The 17,751-nt window shown below is 40.0% G+C and overlaps 1 protein-coding gene across 1 annotated transcript in view; it reads left to right on the forward strand.

The window, feature by feature from the left end:
- Window positions 1-1,167: 1,167 nt before the first annotated feature.
- Window positions 1,168-17,751, forward strand: part of LOC148370496 (PDZ domain-containing protein 4-like) — a 60,355-nt gene continuing 43,771 nt past the window's right edge. Inside the window, exons 1-5 of the mRNA XM_088329847.1 lie at window positions 1,168-1,180; window positions 1,623-1,742; window positions 15,705-15,758; window positions 16,726-16,828; window positions 17,550-17,664. Coding sequence (XP_088185973.1) covers window positions 1,683-1,742; window positions 15,705-15,758; window positions 16,726-16,828; window positions 17,550-17,664 — 332 coding nt within the window. The 5' untranslated portion in view covers window positions 1,168-1,180; window positions 1,623-1,682. The remainder of the gene's footprint in view (window positions 1,181-1,622; window positions 1,743-15,704; window positions 15,759-16,725; window positions 16,829-17,549; window positions 17,665-17,751) is intronic.

The raw sequence follows: 17,751 nt of genomic DNA on the forward strand, positions 1-17,751 counted from the left end.
GAAAAAGAGAAATAGAAAAAAGAGTGAAAAAGAAGGTGAGAAAGAAAGAGAAAATGAGAGTAAGAAAGAAAGCAATTGAAAGAAATACAGCGGGTAAGAGAGAAAGTGAGAATAACAGGAAAATGGAGAGAAAGATAGTGAGGAAAAAAGAAAGAGACTGAGAAAGATAAACATAGAGAGGGAAAGATAGACTGTAAGAAAGAAAGTCAGAGAAAGAAAGAGAAAGAGAGAGGGAAACAAACAGAGAGAGAGAGGGAGAGAGAGAGAGAGAGAGAGAGAGAGAGAGAGAGAGAAAGTGAAAGAAAGAAAGACTGAAAAAGAAAGACAGTAAAAAAGAGAGAACGAGTGAAAGTGAGAAAAAAATGAAACTAAAGAGAACGAGAGTGTGAAGGAAAGATAGTGAGGAAAAAAGAAGAAGAGAGAGAGTGGGAGTGAGAAAGAACAGGGAAAAAGAGAATGAGAGAGAGAGAGAGAGAGAGAGAGAGAGAGAGAGAGAGAGAGAGAGAGAGAGAGAGAGAATACAGCTCCATTTGGTTTGCGAGTGGCACCTGGCTTGGGCGAAGTTCAGTGGACATATTCAAAACTGCAGCTTGTTTTGCTCTTGCACTTTGCTCAGTGTTGTTTCACGAGCTGGACTGTAATTCCCTCGCGTGCCTGATCCTGCCCGCGGATTGCATAGTTGACACATCTGAGTTAAAGCCATTACTGAAATCAAAGCTCCATTACCGGAGCAAAGAAGCAGGTCAAGGAGACCTCGCCCCTTCAACCAGTTGCCAGTATTTATCTGTTAACCACATTGGGACTCAAACTGTGACCTTCAGAGATTACACCGTCATCTTTTGGGTCTACTTTGACTGGGATGAAGGAAATGTAACCAAATTGTTTTTTGTTTTGTAAAGTAAGCTACTTTTAGTTGTGGTTTTCTCAGACTCCTATACTATGAAATTAACTTGTTTAACCTGTTTTTCTATTTTTACTATACAAGTAATCATTACACGCACACACATAGTCACGTTTCAAAGATCCATGTTTTCAGTCTCTATTTCCATTGTTTGTAATGTAACATTCCTTTACTGCGCATGCGTGACCTTTCAATAAATACGCCTACTGAACCAGATGTGGTCAGAGAGATCCAGCTAGCCGAACAAGATGGCTGCCGGGTCGACCTCCTACATGCGCGGTAGTAAAACTCTCATTTTTATGCCTTTACCTGAATACTATGGTCAGCAATGGGTTTATTTTTTATAAACGCCGACAGTTTTTACCCACTTTGGATGCTATTTTGGAGAAATGACCATCGGCAGGACTGTTATTTCAACTAAATTAAATTAATATAAATTAAATTAAATTAAATCTTCTCTTCTCTTGATTTCTTAATTAATTAATTAATTAATTTAATTTTACATAATATTTGGTCGTGTGGGGATTAAAGAAGCAAAATTAATTATTTATTCAAAATTAATTAATTAATGTAATTAATTTTAATTAAATACAATTCAATTAAATCGTTTTTTAAATGAAAGAAGGTTATTTAAATTGAATGTTTAAATGAAATTACGAATTTATATGGGGAGTTGGGAGAAATTGAAAAAAACTCATCTTGATGTTTGACCATCTTTGAGGATCTGGAACAAAGGCAGCAAAGTACAAGGGAGAAGCAGACGAGCCGGAAAGACGACAGCATGGGCTGCAATATGTGTGTGGTCCGACGTCCTGAGGAGCGCTACAAGGTCATGTACCAGGTACAGTAGGTTTTTCTTGCTCTGGTGAACCCCAAATGGTTGCTGGGTAATGTTCCCTCTAATTTTCCACGGGTCTGAGCAACTAAATCATTATCAAACATGTCCAAAACTTGACATCACGTTACATTTTTCGGAGTTTTCGGCAATGCAAAATTATTTTTCACTTCTGAATAAATTGACTAATGTGCGATTGCAAAGGTTGCAGGGCCTACAAAGGTCATTTGTTTTTACAATTCTTTCACAAGATTTCCATTTATTTTATTCCTGGTATCTTTTGTCGCATAATACTAACATTTTGGGGGGCTTATTTAGTCAGTTGCATGATACAGAACTGTGGAAGTACAATGTTGGCAACAAGATTAACTTGATATAATTGGAAATTATTTGAATGCAACACCAACTGTATCCTCTTTTTTCCGTTTTTTTCTACTTTTTTTTAAAATTCCTTTTTAAAAAAAATCTCATTGTGTTTATTTTTTCCTAGCTGTTACTTTTTTCTTGCTTTTTTGTTCTCTATTACCCTTTTTCCCTTTATTTGCTTCTTTCTTTTCTTCTGGCTTTTTTTCTGAAATTTTCCTCCTCCTTTTTTCTCTTTTTCTCTCTTTTTGTTTGTTTTTTTTCTCAGCTTTTTACTACTTTTTCATTTTGGTATTTTTTCTTTTTTTGTTCCATTTCCCCCCGATCCTTTAAGTCATTTTGTGCACAATTTTACATAATATTTGCTCGTGTAGGGATTAAAGAAGCAAAAACAAACCGAAGAGCCGTTTGGGACCCGAAAGAGCCGGTTCTCTTTAGTGAGCCAAGCCGAAGAAGCCGGTTCTCGAAAAAGTCTACTGACTTTATTCAACTTCGTTCTACTTCGACATTGACTTCAAAATACCGCATTTATACCACAGCGTCAGGGGAACTTGTGTATTTTTACCTTCATGCACTGTAACTTTGACTTAATTCGCTTTTTAATTAGCAATTCCGAGCCCTGATTTCTGTGAGCTGGTTAGATTTTCTTGAGCGCGGGAAAGCTCTGGGCAGTGCGCAATTGCACACACACGCAGCTTGAGGGAACACTGTTGCTGGGTCAGGTTTTCTAAGGTCATGTCGGACAATACAAATATTTCAGAAAAGTTATACTATATCACCTACCTTTATTTACTACACAAATTAAATTTTCACATATTTTGTGGGGGACATATCTCCTACCACCAGAGGGCCCCAACTGGGGGTTGAACTAGGTACAGGTAAGTCCAATTATCACACACCTGTACCCAATTATCCAGAACCAGTCCAATTATCACAAGTGTACCCAATTATCCAGAACCCTTTAAATGAGAATTTTGAACATTGCGCTGGATTTGGTCATTGTCATTTTAAAGTTCTTCTGCCATCGTCATCCTGAGGGTTGGTAGGGGTGCTTGAAATCGGGGAAAATGCTTGAATTTAAATGTCTTTTCAAGGTCAGGAAGATTCTTGAATTTTGCGTGAAGTGCTTGAAAATGCATGCAATTGTTACCACGTTTTTTAGGTTAGGTGTTGCGCGAGGGTTAGGAGTTAGGGTTTTGGCTGCAAGTTAGGGTTTTGAACTGATTTTAGGGTTCCAAAATAAGGTTGGGGCTTGAGTTAGGGTTTGAAACTAAGGTTTAAGCTCTCGTTCTTTCGATCGACACTAGAAAATAAAATAGAAAGTATCTCAGTATGTTCCTACTAGTAAGAAATACAAAAATTAAAAAATATATTGATAAAAACAAATGCACAAGATTGAGTTAAAAAAATACGCAAACTATGATATAATTGTGCTTTTTTTGAATACTCATATGTGCATTTACTTTATGCAACATGACCCCTAAAGGGACATCGTTGACAGCCATCTTGCTGCTACAAGTACTCAAAATCTGGTGCAAAAAAATAAGAAAAATGAGTTTGGTCCCTCTGAGTCTCTGTCGTTTGTATTCCTACTTGACTCCTTAAAACAATGAATTTACGATATTGTTTTATTTTCTGTATTTATTATATAACAGAATAGTTCTAGGAAAAGTTTTATTTATATTTATTCTTATTTTTCTTACTTCTTAACTTCTTACTCCAAATAGTTATTATGAATGATTTACACCCCGTACCCTGTAACCACAAAAACACATCCAAAAAAAAAACCCCAATTGATCAATCAAGATGAAAACTAAATCAGCAAGAACAACAACAACAAATATAAATTGGGACATCAATGTTTAACATTGGAAAAGTTGAACTTAAAGGCCGTCAAGGTGATTTTTTTTTTTAGATTCCAAGAGCCAAGAAGAAATAAACTTGATTGTGTTTCTCATCATCATCTCATTAGCTGCACCGCTTATCCTCAGTAGGGTCGCGGGGGGTGCTGGAGCCCATCCCAGCAATCATCGGGAAGTGGGCAGGGGACACCCTGAACTGGTTGCCAGCCAATCGCAGGGCACACAGGGACAGACAACTCACTCACTCATTCACACCAAGGGACAATTTGGACCGGCCAACTTAACGTGCTTAATTTATTTATATTTGTATTTATTGTTACAAAATACCTTTTGTTACGCTCTTTCTGAAGACATCAATTCTGTGCATTAAAAACTATTGACGACCAACTCGGCCCAACACTCGCTGCCCCCCAACTCCCAACAGCTCTCGACCAAAGGATTTTGTACATTTTACTATAAAGGATTTTATACGATCAAATACAAATTACATTTAAATACAAAAGATATTCACTGGCTGAGCTGTGGGGCGAGGTCAATGCAACCTAGTGAAGAATGATATTTACAGGAACAGCGGTGAACTGGGACAAAGGGCTGACAAGATAATAAGCACTCCTCGACGCAGACGGCCCTGGTGACGAAGAAACGCTCGGGGATGTTTTGACCATTTCAGACATCGAGGCGAGGGGGCTTTCCTGGCACACCCATTGGAGGAGCCGGCACACCAGCTTGCGGAAAAAAAAAAACGTGGACCGGGAGAAGAAAGGCAGAAGATCGAGAGAGGAGGCCTGATGGAGACTCGAGCGACACTAAATCAGCTAATTCGGCCACATATTCGATGGAGTTCACTTAGCTAAATTATTTTAGGAAATTAAATCTGCCCCCATTTGGAAATGCAGGTCTCTTGTCCATATTTTCCCATCAAGAAACTAGCGTGCATTGTTAGGAGAATGCAGGTTGTGTTTGGTTAATGGAGTCAGATAACTAATTCGAACAATTTGGTACATTTTTAATATATATATTTCCTAACAACCTTCATCAGCACCTCGTCCTCACCTCAAGCACCTCTTAGTGGGATGTCGTTGCCGTGGTGACCGCTTCAACGAGAAAAGCTATACTACCGCATCGCTTGACAGCTTGCTGAGCATGCATGTGTTGAAATGTATATATCATCATTGATAAAATGCTTGCCTATGTTAAGAATGATTGATGGTGGTATAGAAGAATAGATCTAGAATTATCAGAATGGATGTAAAACTGTGCTGAGAATTGAGAATCCTGTGGATCATTAATGGATTATGGACGTGGTTGGCAACCCATGGCTCAGCAGCCGCATGTGGCTCTTTAGTGCTGCCGAGTGGCTCCTTGGACAATATTAAAAAAATGTTTACAAAATGAAAGAGTTTCGGGAGGCAAATAGATGTTTGTTTCAATGTAGTTTCATACCTATCAACCTGTACGGTTTTGCCGTACAAAGTACGTTAATTATGCATTTTAAGAATTGTACGACGTACAAGAAAATCTGTACGGAAAAACGTAAATTTGTCGAATATGGGTTCCATCCACTATACACCGACTATCACGAAACGGCAAATCAATCAAGTCAAACGAGTTCGCCGCGGTATGTTCTATCTCGGTATCTTGTTTTTTTTCGTTGCAAATGCTACTGTGGTAGTTTTGTAGTGAAAGGAAGTCCGTCTCTTTTTAGAGAACCGGCTTTTTCGGCTCAAGTCATTAAAGAGAGGAGGCTCTCAAACGGCTCATTTGCTTTGATGCATTATCTCATTTCATTAGCTGCACCGCTTATCCTCAGTAGGGTCGCAGGGGTGCTGAAGCCCATCCCAGCAATCATCGGGCAGTGGGCAGGGGACACCCTGAACTGGTTGCCAGCCAATCGCAGGGCACACAGGGACAGGCAACTCGCTCGCCCATTCACACCTAACGGCCAATCCACCTGAAATGCATGTCTTTGGAATGTGGGAGGAAACCGGAGTGCCCGGAGGAAACCCACGCAAGCACAGGGAGAACATACAAATTCCGCACAAGAAGTCCGGTAGCTGGATATGAACCCACACAGGAGGTTCACAAGACCTTAGAACTGTGCCGCACATGCGCTAACCACTGCGCCGCCGTGCTGCCCTTGATGCATTATATCATGAATTATTATGTTGTATAAAGAGGTTAACAGCTCGGTAGCCTAGATGGTAGGGCGCCCGCTCCGAGACTGGGAGGACGCTGGTTCAAGCCTCGACCGAGTCATACCTAAGACTTACAAAATTGGTACTCATTGCCTCCCTGCTTGGCGCTCGGCATTTAAGGGTTGGAATTCGGGGGTTTGGTCACCTAATGACTCCCAACACCTCAGTTGGGTTGAGAGAGGGGGCTGGGAATCCCCTCCTCTCAATCTCCCAAAAAAGGTCAGAAATGACTCTAGCCACCTCCCCCAGGGAATATGGCTGTGGTATATATATATATATATATATATATATATATATATGTATTTTGTTAGGGAAAATACGGCAGTTTGTAAGGGCATGGAGCCGTGGAGGTTGACAGGTATGGTAAAGTGCCAAGGAGGGCAACAAAAGAAATCAGGGTCGTGAAAAAGAAGTGTAAAGTGTTAAAAAGTGTTAATCATATGCGCTAATATGGTTAAACAAAACAAAAGCAGCATAAACCAAATTCCCCAAGAAAAAGGGTGAATCTGCTTTGAGCCACGGCCTATCTCCTGTCTCATGGTGCCCCCCTCCCCTCTCAGTGGTATGTTCGATTATGCCCCATTCGCAATTTGGTGAACACCTGTGCGAACAAGTCCTCGAAACATTAACAAGAGTCTGGAGCGGGAAAAAAGAAAAAAGAAACGAGATGAAGCTCATGCGTCCCTTGTCGGTAGTCAATGTTAAAATAAAAAAGTTCATTATTGTACTGTATTTCCAAAACCTGCTTGGCGCACTGTATTAAAGGGCGCAATCTCCTTGGTTTGAATGTTTTCTGTCGACTCACATGGCGCACTGACCTATTGAATGCGAGTCACACACGACCGCCATTCATACCAAAACAAGTGTGCCTATTAAATAACAAGCACCGGGAACAAAACTGAGATTGTGGTTTAATCAAGTATTTATCACTCAGTAAAACACCAGAATACAACAAAATTGTAAAAAAAAAAATCAAAGCTCTCAAACTCAGATGATAGTGTTGGGGAGCGTGCTTTCACTGTCAATGTCAGACTGTCGGTGAAAGTTTTGGATTGATAAGATGAGTACAAATTAATTTGTTGCAAAATATTATTTTGACAGCACTAAATTATTAACACAAATCACACACAAAGCATGTTAAGACAATATTTTACTAAGACAAAAAATGAAAAACGTCCTCACCTTATTAATGGTAAATGGTCTGCATTTATATAGTGCTTTTCAAGTCAATGAAGACCTCCCAAAGCGCTTTACAATGTGCTTCACACTTACCCATTCACACACACACACTCACAAACCAATAGCGGCCATGCAGCCATGCAAGGCGCCGACCTGCTAATTGGGGGCATTAGGGATTCAGTGTCTTGCCCAAGGACACTTCGACATATAACACGGAGGAGCCGGTAATCGAACCAGCGATTTCTTGATCCGAAGTCCCAAAAAAAAAAGAAAACTACTTATTTAATTCTTGTGTTTGTTGAGAGTGATATGTAAATAAACAAATTGCACTGAGGAATTGTTGAGGAATAAACAGACACCGCACAAAAAACTGAAAACTGTTGCAAAAAAACTACCTCACACGTATGTAAATGGTACTCACGTACATGCTGTCTGCACTATGTTTGTTCACTGCTCAAACAGACACCGCACAAAAAAAACCAACACTACCTCATACGAATATAATGTTACTCATGTCTTGTTCTTGCACATGTCGACTGCACTACGTTTAATGCTCAAATTGCACAATGTCTGACCATTTCCTGTTTCATGCTGACTATTTTTGCACTATGATGACTTTGCACCAAATGCAATATTGCACAACCGTTACGATACCAACGTTATCACGACAACCCTGTATGTAACATCCCACATGCCGACATTTCTTGTGTAAATACCATGTAAATTATAACTATAGCCTTATCCCCCTTGTCTTATAACATTATCTTCTCTGTTCCTTTATCTTCTTGCTCATACCTCACTATGAATGTGTAAAACTGGAGTGTCATGCCCAATTTCGTTGTCACAATATGTTAGCCCATTTGTAACAATGACAATAAAGGTATATTCTATTCTATTCTATTCTATTATATATGTTTAAAATATTTAGACCTGAAGGTGCAAGAACGACAAAGAGACCTTTAATAAGTGAACCTGGAAGCGGGTCGAACTGGGATTTCCCCCTATGTCCCGGCCCGAAGCCTTCGTTCTGAGAGCGCCGGTCTCCCGGTGATCCCAAGAGCCAAGAAGTGTTCCGCTGGTTCGAGAGCGTTCTCCATCCAGGCACCGATGTTGTGGAATGCTCTTCCCCCTGAGATCCGATCTGCTGCCTCAGTGGACATGTTTAAGTCTAGGCTTAAAACTCACTTCTACTCTATAGCATATGAATAACCTAAACTTCTTATATGTAATAACTTGTGAAGCCCTTTGAGACTATTTGTGATTAAGGGCTATACAAATAAAAATGACTTGACTTGACTTGACATGTGATGGATTTCATTTTTGCATTTCTTATATATTGTCAAAGCAATGAAACATAGTCTAATTAATAATATTAAAATGGAGTAAAACTTAAAAGTAGTCACGTGGCGCATCATTCTCCAATGAATTTGCTAGTCGGCTAACATAGCTTACATAGCTAGATACAGCATGTGTTCCATTCATTACAAGGCTTGTAAAAGGCTTTTAGGTTTGTACAGCTGCGGAAAAAATATTTTTTGTGGTTTTTTTTTTGTCCAATATGGCTCTTTTAACATTTTGGGTTTCTGACACTTGTCTTGGTGGGATGTTGTTGCCGTGGTGACCTCTCCCATGAGGAAAGCCATACTAATATCGCACCACTGACAGTTTGCTGAGCACGCACGTGTTAAAATGTACATTATTATTGATAAAAATGTTCAACTACGTTAAGAATGATTGATGGAGGTATTGGAAAATAGATCAAAGAGAACAGAGATTCTCCTCAGAGCCAAAATAAGTTAGACATCTCTGGTATAGAGGGTTGGAGCAGGGGTCGGGAACCTATGGCTCGCGAGCCATGTATGGCTCTTTTCATGAGTACATCTGGCTCAGAGACAAAATGGAAGGAATGTAGCACAGGCAAAGCTGGTAAAACACTTACAAGTACTTGTAAGGTTCGGTCCAGTGTATATATAAGGCACAGTCTTAACTACATTTTACAGTCAAGGTGTCACACCGACAGATGCTTTTTTTTGTAAATTGCTAAAGAATCCTTTATATGGAGGCTAACTGTCAATTTTAACTGTTGAGACACTTTATTATGAAAACCGACAGAACAAACTGTAAACTTCCAGAAACCAGCAAAGCACCCATAGATATTTCATTGTGTGAGCAGTTGGAATGGGCGGAGCTAAATACACAGCGTGTAATTATGTTGGTATCCTCATTTGCAGTATTATGTGACATTTTTACAAAAGAACTATGCTCGCGTCTTGTTTTAAAACCATCGTTTAGGAAAAAAATGCTGGTCAAAATGAGCCTCAACAATTGTGGGGCATATAATCCACAAACAAACAACAAAATGTTATTAGATAAATTAACCTATTTATGAATTGTTTGCAATGCATGCATGTTTTTATTTTTGACCCACCTAGTGTTTACCAAGGCTACCGTTGGCATTCAGGCTACACGCTAACAGTTAGCTGAAGCTAGAAAAGTTAACAGGATGCTTTGCCGATATAATAAGTAATATGGACTCGATAACAACAATCATCTATCCATCCATCCATTGTCTGTCCCGTTTATCCTGACTAGGGTCACAGGGAGCACCAATCATAAACGCTTTATATCTCTTACCTGAGATGAAGTGGTCACTGCAAACCCAAGCATGTTTTGATGAGTGCCTCTGTTCAATCTTTTTGCTTTAAAGCAAAACTCTCTTCTTTTTCTTTGATCAAGAGTGTGTGCTGGAAATCTGTAAAACAACTTATGTTCACTGTTGTGACCCACAAAACAAAAATGCCAGCAAACCACCCAGAGCAATTTGACTGGGTAAGCAGTAGGGATGGGGCTATAAACAAACCGCCTCCCTCTTGCCCAGCGCTGTCTGCACCAAAGGTAAATAAGTCTTGTTTGCAATATTTTGTGACCTTTTTACAAAAGAACTCTGCTTGCGCATTGTTTTGAAACCATTATTTAGATGAGAGTAAGTGTCCCGGCTACTAGGCTTTGTAGCGTATCATGAACTGACCGATAACGGATAATGGATAATGAATAACGAAGATAGATCAATAACCCTTAAAAACCCCACTCTTAAGAAACTGGTGAGAGAGACACATTGTAAGTGGTATATTATATTGATATGGGGCATAGGCTCTGGCATTAATAATTTTTCATAGATTCTAATCGTCAAACATCACATCGTAAAAGAAAATGCGCTGAAGAGGGAGCTTTTGTCTTAAAACATATGGTGTGGCTCTCTCCCCCTCAAAACAAAAACAGAATAACTTTGCCTTCATGGCTCTTTGGATCAAAAAGGTTCCCGAACCCTGCTCGAAACGGTTACATTTCTGTTCTCAGATATTTTTACATCTCTTGGTTTTTTACTTGTCAGAAAACAGGGTTTGGCCTCCATTCTAGTCAATGACTATTTACCATTGTCAACACACTCACACAGACACACACTGCTTTTTTGACAGGCACATTTTTCATTGGCAGCTTGCCGATTGCAGAGACACAATAATCACATATGTGGGGGAAGGAGATGGTGCAGGCAAGATCATTATCCTTGTCCTACTTTTTGTCCGCACCTGGTCGGCATGGTAACACGAGCAAATTAATATGGACGGATTTTCAATATAGTTTCGTTTTATTTTATTATAAGCGACTTGCCTTCACTAAAATAAAATGTCCAATTTTGTATTCAGGTTCGGCTTGGATAATATGACAAAAATGTATATGTTTTTATCAGGCGGAATGGATAGTTATCATGTTAATCATCACATTATTTTTAACCTTCACATTTTTAGTGTAATTTTGCCCCTCAGTGAAGGTAGCCAAAATCTGATGCTGCTTTAACCAATCTTTAATACACAGTGACAAACTATTACATGGCATATCACAAATATGAGGATAATTAAACAAGTGAAGACCTTCTCATTGATGGAACTGGTTGCAGGCATTGTTGGGCACGTTACTTTAATAAAGGAATTAGTTACAGTTACTTACCATTCTTTCTAAAAAGTAACTAGGTTTGTAGATGAATTACTCAAGAGTAAAAGTAACTGGTTGCCAGAAAAATAACTGTTTATGTAACTTTAAAAAGAAGTTGTATGTCAAAGAATTTGAAATTTTCTCAGCAAATATATAACACCGCGTTTACTTGTAGAGATGAAAATTCTGACTATTTCTCGTTTGGGCTCACTAAAAAGAGGCACCAGGTCTGAAACGCCTCTTCGTGTTTCGTGTTAAAACTTAGGGAGAAAAGGAATAGAAAAAAGAAAAAGAGAAGACAAAAAAAGAATAAGAAAAAGTGAAAAGAAAAAGAGAGAAAATTTGCATTTTTTTGCCCGTTTTTGTATTTCTTTCTCTTTAATTACTTTTTTCTTTCTTTTCTTTTTTCTTTCATCTCAATTTTCCTTCTTCAAGTCAAGTCAAGTCATTTTTATTTGTATAGCCCTAAATCACGAAGAGTCTCAAAGGGCTTCACAGATTATTACGCTATATTACACAGACTATTTTTCAGCCGACGAGAAGAGTAGGTTATTCATATGCTATGGAGTAGAAGTGAGTTTTGTGAGGTTGCAGATCGGATCTCAGGGGGAAGAGCATTCCACAGCACCGGTGCCCGGATGGAGAACGCTCTCGAACCAGCAGAACACTTCTTTGCTCTTGGGATCACCAGAAGACCGGCAGTCTCAGATCGTAGGCTTCGGACCGGGACATAGGGGCAGATCAGATCTGAAAGATAAGAGGGAGCAAGTCCATGTATGATTTTGTATAATACTAAGAGAACCTTGAAATCACATCTAAGGCTAACTGGGAGCCAATGCAGGTTAGCCAAAATCGGTGTTATGTGATCGTACTTTTTTGTCCTAGTTAAAAGCCTCGCTGCGGCATTTTGTACCAGACTTGATTCTAGACTTCGGGAGACCAGAGAGTAGTGCATTACAGTAATCGAGACGGGAGGTAACAAATGCATGAATTATAATTTCCGCATCTGACTGAGACAGTATTGAACGGATTTTAGCAATGTTACGAAGATGGAAGAAAGCGGTTCTAGTAATTTTCTTTACATGCATTTCAAAGGATAGATCAGGGTCAAATATGACACCTAAATTTTTAACTGAGTCGCTCTGTGTGATGTGACATTTGTCAATGTTCACAGCAGTTTTTGAAAATAAGTCACGGCATTTAGATGGACCAATGACTGACATTTCGGTCTTTTCAGAGTTAAGACGCAAGAAATTGAATGACATCCACTCTTTTATCTCAATGAGGCAGGCCTCCAAATTTCCACAGTTTAGTGTGGGAGATTCCTCCAACGGAAGAGTAGTTGAGTGTCGTCTGCGTAGCAGTGGAAACTGATATTGTACTTGCGAATAATATCACCTAATGGAAGCATGTAAATGCTGAAAAGAAGGGGGCCAAGCACTGAACACCGCAGGTAACATTAAAGGGCTCAGATGTCATTTCACCATATTTAACACAGTGCGTCCTATCTGAGAGGTAGGTTCTGAACCACGAGAGGACGGTTCCTGAGAGACCAATCCATTTTTCCAACCGTTCTAGTAGGAAATTGTGGTGCACTGTATCAAAAGCAGCACTAAGATCCAGCAGCAGCAAAAGTGATGAAGCGCCAGAATCCATTGCTAGTAGGAGATCATTTGTTTCCTTGATCAGAGCTGTCTCAGTAGAGTGGTTAGCCCTGAATCCTGATTGCATGGATTCAAAAAGGTTATTCTCGGATATGAAATCATTCAGCTGCTGTGCCACTACTTTTTCAAGTACTTTAGAGAGGAAAAGTAGGTTTGAGACAGGTCTATAATTACTTAAGATTTCTGGATCAAGGTTGGGTCGTTTCAGTGTGGGTTTAATAACGGCGGACTTAAAAGCTGCTGGAACTACACCTGAGGAGAGTGATATGTTTATAATATTTACAACTGAAGGTCCAAGGACGCCAAAAAGACTTTTAATAAGTGAACCTGGGAGCGGGTCGAACTGGCAAGTTGTCGGTTTGGCCGCATTCACCACCTGTTTGAGATCATCAAGTGACAGTTCACTAAAACCGGACAATTTCCCAGGACAGCCACCCTACCGTCTGTAGATTTCAGCCCTTTAATAAGTGTGGTATTAATAATTTCTTTAGCAATTTATTCCTGTATGCATTGAATCTTCTTAGTAAAGTAGACCATTAAGTCATGAGCAGAGTGCGTCGAACTATCTGCGATAGTCTGTTGCCTTGTAAGCGATGCTACAGTGTCAAAAAGGGCTTTGGGATTGTTCTTTTGAGACGCAATCACCTTCGAAAGGTAGGCCGATTTTGCAGAGGCAAGGGCCGCTTTATACTTTAACAAGCTGTCACACCAGGTTTGATGGAAAACCTCAAGCTTGGTAGCGCGCCATTTTCTTTCCAATTTCCTGCATTCTTGTTTAAGGGTTCTAGTTTCATCAGTAAACCAAGGCGTGCGTCTTTTAGGACGTGATTTTAGCTTTATGGGCTATTGAATCCAGGACACTAGTCAGGGTGGTATTGAAGTCATTCATGAGTGAGTCAATCGAGCCATTGTATGAAGGAAAGGATGCAACTGCTCCAGGAAGGAGTTCAAAGAGCTCAGAAACTGTGCCAGTGCTTATATTGCGTCCGCTAAATCCTTCAGCTTTTTTAACACTACATTTAGCTAGCACCTCAAATGTAACTAAATAATGATCCGAGATAACGGTAGTACACGGTAAGACCATAATGTTTGAGGTTAAAACTCCTTGAGTCAGAATCAAGTCTAGCGTGTTTCCATTTTTATGGGTTGGCAAATCAACCAGTTGATTAAAACCAAATGCATCAATTAGAGACCTAAACGCAATAGTAAGTGAACTGAGTGGGGAGTTCATATGAATGTTAAAGTCCCCCATAATTATAATTTTGTCTGCATAGGTTACTAGTTCAGACAAAAGTTCAGCAATTCGTCTGAGAAAGTTGTGTATGGCCCAGGTGCGCGATAGATAGTTATTACATAAATTGACAATAGAGAGGACCGCATCACAAGAGCCTCAAACGCCTTGTAATTATTAGAGGTACGTGGATTAAATTTGAGGGATTTTTCAGAAATGAGCGCGACACCGCCACCCTTTTTCAATGTGCGTGCTACATGGCTACTCGCGTAGTGAGGGGCTGAAGCATAATTTAGCGCTAAATACCCATCCGGGCGTAACTAAGTTTCACAAAGACCCATACAGTTAAGTTTATAATCACGAATAAGGTTATCAACAAGTAAAGCTCTAGGAGCAAGCAATCTAATATTTAAAAGACCAAATTTTAGCTTTGCTGAATCATTTGACTTAGCTGAAGTCTTTGTAGTCTTTGTAGAGATCTTCAAAAGATGCCGCTGTTAGGGCCATTCGTGAGCGCTGAGTGTAAAGCGTTGGTTGTCCGGCGAGGAATGAATGGTGGAATTAGTTACATCCTCGCGTCCTTCTTGCTCCTTAGACTTCGCACGCTTCACACATCTACCTGCACGGCAACCACGCTTCTGTTTTCTCTCTTTATGGCGCCGTTGTCGTCGTTTATTGGGAGGAATAGCTGTCCACAAGGATGCCGGATCTCTTTGAAGTTCGCTCGGTATATCATAGGCGGTATAAAAAGTGCCCGAAAAGTCGAAATTTAGACGCCCACCCAACCGAATAAGTTCGTCCCTACTGTAAGTATTTTTGGCCACACATGTGTCCAAAAGTGAAAGCAAAAAAGACAAGAGAACGGCAATAAATAGAAGATTAGCTGGAGAGCAACTAGCCGCAGCATCCATGCGCGCCGCCATGTTGAATCACAACACCTTCTTTTGCTTTATTTTACCATACTTCTCTGTTTAATCCCGTTTTCCTTTTTTGCCTCTTTTTCTTATTTTGTCTTACATATTTTTTCGTTCTTTTTTAAAAATATATATATTTTTCCCATTTTTAGTCCTTCTTTGGAAAAAGAAAAAGGATGCTTTCGGCCCAATTTTAGTCTCCGTAGTTTGTAGTCTTCCTTTGACTAATTGTTGGTTGCACTACACATTACAGTGACACCTGTAATGGAAAGACATAAAACGTCCCTTTAAGAACAGCGGACACATTTTTATCAGCGCTGTTTTTGTGGAAAACCCAATTTGGCCCAGGTCCCTGGTTTGAATTATTTCACTTTTATCAAATGTTTTTATCATTTATCGTGGCAAAAAATATTTGACAATAATTATTGTTATCATGTCATCACCAAGCCTAATCCAGGTGTCAACTTGGAGGTTTAACTGATCTACCTTCCTTGTTCTGTTTTTCTTCTCCATGTCTTTCTTGACCTCGCGACCTTGCTTTGCATCCATCTTGTCGTCCGGCGTCATTAGCAAAAGGGTTGCGACAATTCCCTGCAGCCGTTGGATCGAAACGTACACGAAAAGGTAATAACAAGCCCGGAGCAGGCCTGAGTCAGACAATATCCATTTTTTACTACATGTTGATCTCTACAGCGAGTCCTCCATTTACAAAGGAGTTGATAACCTCCATCAGTGTTTTTTAATTAAAAAACCTCAAAGCACACCATCCTATGAGAATTTTTAAAAACTAATTCCCAGCACCAGTTTTATGTCGTTGTTAATTAGCTTAAATTGGCAGAATGTTTTGTTTTTTATCTTTTGTGGATTCGTGTGCCAAGTTCTAAAGCCAGTTGGGGGACTCTGGTGGAAGGAGGCTTACTAGACCCTAACAGAGACACTCCATATTAATTTTGTCTATGGGCTTTAAACGGTTCAGTTTCTGGGTACCATCCAAGAAAATTTCCTTTTTTCTTCAGGTATGGTGTACTGCAAAAATAAAGTTCCCATAAATCCTAAAATCCAAATGGCCAGAAAGCACCTTAAACTAATGATCTGCATTTATAAAGTAGCGAGAGTACCGTAGTAACTCACCAAGTAGTAACAACAGCAGTAACGGCAAAAAAATACATAATTATAGTTCGAATACCCTGTTGCTGAAAACATATATAACAGCTTTATTCCTAACACTGACTATGACTAAAAACAGTGAATGAAGAATCCTGTGGATCATTAATGGATTATGGACGTGATTGGCAACCCGTAGTTGTATATTGGATTCAGCACTCTCACCGCCCCAACCCGCGTTCGATTCCCATTGCAGCTAATGTTTGGTGATTGTAGTCAGTATATTTTTCAACTGAGCATTGCTCAAAATACCATAAAAAAAAGTACCCAAATCCAAAGTGGTCAAAATGATTTTTTTCCATGAAGTTTAAAAGAAATGAAATGAAAGAAATAATAGAATAATTTCACAATCCGCTTTCTTCTGATGTCAAGCGAGATTTATTGTCGGGAAATTGGAGGATCATGTTGCGTAATGTTTCACTGTCAGGTGAATGGAAGGAAGCGTTTGCAACTTTTGCCAGGGAGAGTACTCAAGTCCCAGGAGCCTTTGCAGCAACCCGCACACAACCACAAGAGTTACAAAAGAAAAGGTAAAATGATATTATCGAGCAGTTGGTTGAGAATTTGTTCATTTTAAGAAACCCATTTTACTAAAATTAAAAAAGAGAAACCGTAAAAACTTATATATTTTCCCATTGCCAAATATGTTGTTAACTTTAAGGATAAGGATGTTATTCATAAGAAAACCCTTTAATATTATCCATCCATCCATCCATTATCTGCACCGCTTATCCTCAGTAGGGTCGCGGGGGTGCTGGAGCCCATCCCAGCTATCTTCGGGCAGTGGGCAGGTGACACCCTGAACTGGTTGCTAGCCAGTCGCAGGGCACCCAGAGACAGACAACTCACTCGTTCATTCACACCTAGGGACAATTTGGACCGGCCAATTAACCTGAAATGCATGTTTTTGGAATGTGGGAGGAAACCGGAGTGCCCGGAGGAAACCCACGCAAGCACTGGGAGAACATACAAACTCCGCACAGAAAGTCTGGAGCTGGATTTGAACCCACGACAGGTTCCCATGACATGAACTGTGCCGCACAAGCGCTAACCACTGCGCCGCCGTGTGTACATGTTCATGAAAATTGGTTCGACTGTTGCAGAGCCTATAAGGCACACGCACACTTACACGCGCACACGCACACAAATCGGAATTTATAAATTAATTAAGAGAGTTAGATGGTTTAGATTTTTTTTGTTCATTAGTAAACAATGGAAACAGCGGCTCCTCCATCCTGTCTACCTCCGCAGTCGTCTTTCCTCCCGAGAATGTGAACAACAGCACGCAGACCGACAGCGGCCTTTGGTGGCCGCCCAGTGCTCCTCTACTCCACCGCCTGACAAAAGAAGACCGGACTAACCACTCGTATGTTAACTATAATGACTAAGACGTTCAGGCAGGGCTGGCCCAAGCCTTCATTGAGCCCTAAGCAAAAGTTTATTTGGGGCCCCC

The sequence above is a fragment of the Urocampus carinirostris genome, chromosome 3 (assembly GCF_059441175.1).
Source record: "Urocampus carinirostris isolate Australia breed hairy pipefish chromosome 3, RoL_Ucar_1.0, whole genome shotgun sequence".
In the NCBI taxonomy this organism is placed as follows: Eukaryota; Metazoa; Chordata; class Actinopteri; order Syngnathiformes; family Syngnathidae; genus Urocampus; species Urocampus carinirostris.